Source organism: Rhamphochromis longiceps, linkage group LG16 (assembly GCF_057381845.1).
Source record: "Rhamphochromis longiceps isolate RC_006_pf linkage group LG16, R_longiceps_female_GT1.1, whole genome shotgun sequence".
Taxonomy (NCBI): Eukaryota; Metazoa; Chordata; class Actinopteri; order Cichliformes; family Cichlidae; genus Rhamphochromis; species Rhamphochromis longiceps.
The window spans coordinates 11,156,040-11,163,136 of record NC_140572.1 but is presented as its reverse complement, the minus strand read 5'-3'; the positions used below and the strand labels follow the sequence as shown (position 1 = coordinate 11,163,136).

The following is a 7,097-nucleotide window of genomic DNA, read 5'->3' as shown; positions in this document are numbered from 1 at the left end:
TGTGGCTTTTAAACCTCAACACAAGCTGTGCCAAAAAGTGGTGCACCCCAAGGTTCGAATCCCCTGACACGAACAGAGTAATACAGTGTACGCTGTCAAGAGCCAAGAGGATCGCCATGATTTATACATTGTGAAAACCAAACAACCGCTGCCTAAGTGGATTGTACAACAGGAGAGATAGACAGTGGACACTCTTTCAATGATGAGGATGTACACATCCTGAACAGGAAGAAAGTGAGGAGTCAAGGAGGCCATATACATGAAAAAGGAAAAGACCTTCTTTGAATTGAGGTGGACAGATCTTGTAATGCTGTGATTGCAACCATTCCCCAACTCTCTGAGAATAGTACTCATGGCCATTGTCACTGATCAGTGATGAATGATCAATATCATTGTCTTTGATCTGTGGTTGTTGGGGCGACCGTGGCTCAGGGGGTTGGGAAGCGTATCTGTAACCGGAAGGTTGCCGGTTCGATCCCTGGGCTCTCTGTCCTGGTCATTGTGTCCTTGGGCAAGACACTTCACCTACCACCTACTGGTGTTGGCCAGAGGGGCCGATGGCGCGATATGGCAGCCTCGCTTCTGTCAGTCTGCCCCAGGGCAGCTGTGGCTACAACCGTAGCTTGCCTCCACCAGTGCGTGAATGCGAGAGTGAATGAATAGTGGCATTGTAAAGCACTTTGGGTGCCTTGAAAAGCGCTATATAAATCCAATCCATTATTATTATTATTATTATTATTATTATTATTATTATTATTAATGGTCATAACAATTACCATATTAATGATGAAGAAACTGACCTCAAAGCTCATTTTTTGCCAGTGGCGCTAGATTGAGTTATTATGCAAAATGTACTTTTTATAAGAATGGGGAAACGTGCAGTCAGCTGAGACTGAAGAAGTCATTTGGATGAGTGACGAAATGTTTCTCTCACTGAAAATACTACGTCCAGACGAACAGAATCAGCATTTTGGGATTTTCTTACCTGGATGATTGAGCATGCATTAATACATTATTACACAATGTAATAAAATTGTTGTGTAACGCTTCTCAAAGTTTTAGCTATAAAACATCTTGTTTAATTTGCATTTATTTATACCTTATTTTGCTGGAATAGGCAGCCAGTCTGTCTATGATGACATCATACACACTGTGTGAGGAGTTGTCGTTATAGGAGTATAATTATACAAATATTGGTGTCGGGACAACAAACACCTAACAAAACTATGACCACTAAGCCCTAAACAGTCTTTTCAATGGCAAAAATGTATTTTTAAAACACAGCTATTGTTACATTTCTTACATTACATTTTATTATTGTTGTATATAGATAATTATATAAAATGAGTAATAAAAGCTTAAGCCTGCTTATACATCTGTCTTATTTTCATTACTTGTCATTTCCAGTTAATGTTAACATAATTTTGGAAAACCTTTAAATTTGGATAGAAAGTTATTTTTATGGTATGACCTATTTCTGTAGGCCCCTTTAAAAATAAAATACATGGTAATATGGTACTTATGAAACCAGTATAACAGTGGTAAATGATAATAGCAACAGACAGAGAGACAATACTAAAGTTAACATTTGTCCCGATTCGTGATTGAGGTGAGAGACAAACGACCACAAGTCCAAGTGCGTCAAAACAATGATTTTATGTGGAGGAAATACACCATCACAATCCTCAGCATGAATCCCCCAAAGAAAGCTTACTCAGAATGTTTTATGTATTATTATGCCCCTTCATGCGTCAAAGCAGATACATAACATGCATAAACTACAATAACCACAACCTTTGACACATTCAAAAAGAGCATTTTCTCCGTCTTGACGCCAGGTGCTTCCTGTTGATCTTCTTACTCTCGCTTATCTCTGGAACATCAGAACCACATCCTACAAAAAACTGTCACTTATGCAGGCACAAAATGCAGTTACAAGCAAAATATGAGTCTATATACTATGTGTGTGTGTGCAGGCAAACTGTGTGTGTCTCGCACTGAGGTCGAGACACCTCAGTGCACTCTGTCTCATGTCTCACCTCGCCAACTAAAGCTTATAACCTCTTACTAGACAGAAAGCCAACTTCTCTGTAACTGAAACTATATGTGTAATATATTGAATAAATGTTTTAATCAAATGCCGCTACTCAAAGCTTAATAAAAAGGATATAAACGAATAAAAAGGATATGAATGAATAAACATGATATTAAAATGATATAATCCCCACACATTCTTAATCACACTGAGCCAAAAGCTGGATAAAGTCTATGTAAAAAGTATTAGTACCTTTAAAAAAGTACTTCATGAAATTTTACTGGCAATTTCCTTCTCGGAAGTGGCATATAATATAAATAATCAAATAAAAATAAGAAATAATAAAATACATTGCCGCAACACTATCATACTTTAATGACATTTTCTATATTTCCTCATTTGTGACAAGGTCAAAATTTTCATTTTCAGATTTCTGAATTTATTGATTTATTGATTTCAATTGTTAGTAGAGTGGATTTCCTTATCTTTTTAAAACATGTTTGCTTCACTAGTGTCATGCTTAAAAATCTGCAGAGTGATAATAAGTTTAACAGCATTTCTAAACCAAGAGTAAAAAAGGGCATACATCAGTGGGTTTAGACACGAGTTAATGTAAAACACAATGATCAGAAAAAATGTAGATGAGTCATTGATCACATTTACTTCAATAAGAGAGTAACAGTAAAACGGAAGGTAACATGCGAGAAACACAACTACAAGAACTCCAAGGTTCCTGGCTGCTTTCAGTTCAGATTTGTTTGCTTGATTGCTTGAACGCTGAAGTGTGACAGCTGTAACATGAGAGCGCATGGAACGAGCTTGAGACACAGCCACCACAAACACTCTCATATAAAGAACTATGATAACAGATACTGGAAAAATAAAAGATAACACAAGATCAATAAACCCTGCAATATCATTAATGTCAAACACACACTCTCCATAACAGGAATTATACCTGGCCGGCTTAATTAGAACATCCTTTGTTAAAAGACTGCCGTAGAAGGTTGAACAAAACCAACACAAACAAACACAGAGTTTGACTCTTGCCATGGTAATTCTGGTGGGGTAATGAAGAGGGTGACAAATAGCTACATAGCGGTCAACTGAAATGAGAACTATGTTCCAAGTTGAAGCACAGAAAAGACCGGCTGTCAGATAAGTATAAACAGAACACATAAGATCACTAAGTACCCAGCAGGCCGTGTTTCTAATTATTTCTAGTGGCAGCATAAGGAGACCAGTGAGAAAGTCTGAGACAGCCAGAGAAAGGAGGAGGATGTTAGTGGGTGTGTGAAGCTGCCTAAGGAGAGAGAAAAAAAGAATATATTACACATTAATAATGTAAAAATGTCTTCACTAATTCCATTGGTTTTTAAGACTTAAACTACAATTTCAGCTGAGAAGTTAATTTCTGCCTGAAGTAAGAGACTGAGATGATGACGAGAAGGTTTAGAGCAGCAGTGAGCAGAGAGATGCAGCACAGCACAGTGTTCAGCAGCACAGCTTTGGACCAGTGAAATGTTGGCTTCCTGCAGGAGCTGTTGAGGAGTTGTGGAAAACAAAGCTCGGCTTCTTTCTGCATCTCCAAAATCATACAGCTGCAGCTCTCTGATCAGAGCTTCTTGTCACATAGGGGATTTATCTCGCCACACCTCCACACCCCCTTCACCTCTCCTTCTTCTCTTCCCTACCAACAGAACCTCATACACAATCAACAGATTGTGGTTCTGTTTTATTGTGTCCTCCAGCAACGTACTGATCACTTTCAGTCGTCAAGAACTGAATGACAGTGGCCTCAGCCTGAACGCACACTTTACAGCATCCCACCCGAGACTGCAAGATGATCAAGCACTCTGTGGGTTATTTTTGGGCACAGGAAGCAATGCAGATGATAAAAGAAACACTGCAAAATCTCCAGTGTTAAATTGACACTAGAAAGTGTCTATAGTTGTCCACTCTTTTGAGTGTTAAATTAACACTTTTGACAGTATTAGATTTCTAATAGTAACCTAGTCAGTATTAAAGATTAACAATGACTAACATTAGCAGTGTGTTTTTTCTAACACTGAAATGTTACCAGCATTTTTAGTTATTTTCCAGTGATAGAAAATCAGCACTACTCAGTGTTAGTCATTGTTAATCTTTAACACTGACTAGGTTACTGTTAGAAATCTAACACTGTCAAAAGCATTAATTTAACACTCAGGAGAGTGGACACATAGACACTTTCTAGTGTCAATTTAACACTGGAGATTTTGCAGTGTGGGCTGCAACCAACTCTCTCTTATCCATGTGCATATGCTGACCATCAACATAAACCTGACCAGCAACGGGCTTTAAAGAAGCTTTACTGAAGCCTTTGACAAAGCAAGGGCAGCTGTCGAGCAGGACCACTATGACAGTGTGATTGAGGTTCAGGGCTTTAGCAGCAAGGACCTGTTTAGTGAGGAGTTGTAATACTGTAGTGGCAAAGATGAACAGCTGGAGGCAAGAGACGAGGCAGGATGCTATGGTGTGGAGTCCAGAGCAGTTGTTGGGGGAGGATGAAGTGTGAAATCAGGTTCATTCGCCTGGGATTCTTGAAGGCTACTGATCTAATCCACCCATTCACAGCCTCACTGTGGTCCAGATACATGTCAGTAAGAATCTCATGGAAATAAAGAATTATTTCTCAAAGAGCTTATACTCCTCTTCCAGGCTGACATCGTTATGTGGTTGTGGGGCGGTTGTCACCACTCATCTTGAGGAGTTTGCCCCCTCACATATACTAATGTGCCACAAACATGACTTTAATATCACCAATCATTCCCATTTTATTACGGTGTATCCATATAAATGGCCCACCCTGTACTATGACCACAGAATATGTAGATGAATGTGGCGGTCTGTGGCGTGGGGAGGCAGACACACCTGAGTGGCATGAGTAAACATGCCACACCTGTACTAAAAGAATGAACTAGGTCCTCACTGTTGTTGTTATTAGCGTCTGTGGCTGTGAGCTGCAAAGCTGCAACCAGTGTGTAAACAGTAACAATAAGAAATAAAGTTTGTGAAAAGCGTAAAAGTGGGTGTGATTCCTGTCACAATGAATTACTGTCTACATATTCTACAACAAATGCAGTATCTGTAAAGTGACAATTAGTTTCAAAGCTTTTATGAAAAAAAGGATAGAACAAGGCATAGATCACTGGGTTTAAACAGGAGTTTGAAAAGAACAGACTGATCACAATGAGCGCTGTGATGTTTACAGAGATTTTATTTTGAAAGGTCGAATGTTAGGCGGAAGGAGAGGATAGAAAAGAGGGACAATGAAAAACGGTAGATGAACAAGTTAGCGCTGCAGACTGTGTTGCCGCTGCAAGCCTGCGAATTAAAGAATGGAACTGAGAAATACTGAAGGTGTCATCATTAATGTTTGAGGCATGCAAACATTACAGGAGCTACTGAGCTAAAGTCCTCCCTTATAAGAGAGACACAGTAATATGGGCAGAAACACAGTAGAAACACAACTACAAGAACTCCAAGTGTCCTGGCTGCTTTCAACTCTGATTTGTTTGCTTGATTCAGAGAACACTGAATTGTGACAGCTGTAACCTGAGAGCGCATGGCATGAGCCTGAGACACAGCCACCACAAATACTCTCATATACAGAACTATGATGACAGTAATTGGAAATATAAAGGATAAAACAAGGTCAATAGTCCTTGCAATATCATTAATGACACACTCTCCATAACAGGAATTATACCTGCCTGGTTCAATCAGGTAGTCTTTTGCATAAAGACTAATGCTGGAAATAGCATAAAACCAACACAGACAAACACTGAGTTTAACTTTTGCCACAGTAATTCTGGTGGAGTAATGTAAAGGGTCACAAATAGCCACATAGCGACTGATATTAGAACTATGTTCCCTATTGAAGCACACGTAATGTTGCCAGTCAGATACCAATAAAGAAAACAATTAAAATCACCAAGTATCCAGCAGGTGGTGCTTTTTAAAATTCGTAACGGCATCAACAGGAGACCCACGAGAAAGTCTGAAACAGCCAGTGAGAGGAGGAGTATGTTGCTGGGTGTGCGAAGCTGCCTGCAGGGTAACAGAAAAAATAAATAATACACATTAAAAATGTTACATTGTTTTTAGTGAAAATTCCATTAGTAGAAATGATTTATTAGTAAGGCATGATTCAATTCTTGTTTAAAATACACAGAATGTGCCAAACTAACTTAACTCATCACTAAATTAAATTACAGTCTAAAGATAAACCTCACCTTTCAGCTGAGGTTTATCTATGCCCAAGGTGGGGCAGCGAAATGATAGTGATAAGATAGTTGAGATTATGTCATATGTTAATTATGTCAAAATGTATTTAGTGAAATTGTTTCCTTATTAAGACACGGTGAACCTTACACAACTTAACAGTCATGGTTGAGCCAAAGACATTTATTAGTTTCACTTAATGTATTCTTTGCTAATTCCAATGATGCAAATCTCACTTTTCATATATCTAAACCTTAATCTAAGTTAATTTAAAAGTTGGTCTCTGCCTGAAGTGGGAGACTGAGATGATGGCCAGAAGGTTTAGAGCAGCAGTGATAGAGCAGCAGTGATCAGAGAGATGCATGACATCACAATATACAGCAGCATAGTTGTGGAATAGTGAAGTGTTGGCTTTCTGCAGGAATCGTTGAGGAGTTGTGGAAAACAGAGCTCTAGTCCTTCGTGTATCTCCATCATCAGGCTGCTGCATCTCATCAAAGCTTTTCCTCACAGAGCTCATTTATCTATTTTGTCCTTCACCCACCAGTCCCATCCCTCCTCTTTCTAATGACACAACCTTTGGAGCTTTCTTTTTTTCAAACTCGCTCTCTCCCACAGTCAACTTATAAACCTTTATTTTTCTGGACTCAATGTTGAACATTTCTATACAAGCAGACACTTGGGTCATAATTGTTAACCATCTTCATCTTTTTTTTAACAGTACTAAAATGGGATGACTATTTTATTTTCAACTTATGTCTGCAGATGATACTACAGGCAACTTGAGCAGACAAGC

General features: G+C 38.8%; 1 protein-coding gene and 1 pseudogene across 1 annotated transcript; both read right to left on the bottom strand.

Annotated features, from left to right (window-relative positions):
- Positions 1-2,524: 2,524 nt before the first annotated feature.
- LOC146650669 (trace amine-associated receptor 13c-like) lies at positions 2,525-3,632 on the bottom strand. Its single transcript, XM_085384468.1, has 2 exons — positions 3,454-3,632; positions 2,525-3,338 (listed from the first exon to the last, which is right to left on the bottom strand). Exons 1-2 carry the CDS (start codon positions 3,630-3,632, stop codon positions 2,525-2,527), a joined length of 993 nt encoding a protein of 330 aa, XP_085240594.1.
- Positions 3,633-5,144: 1,512 nt separating this feature from the next.
- On the bottom strand, positions 5,145-6,775 carry LOC146650668 (trace amine-associated receptor 13c-like; annotated as a pseudogene).
- Positions 6,776-7,097: the final 322 nt, after the last annotated feature.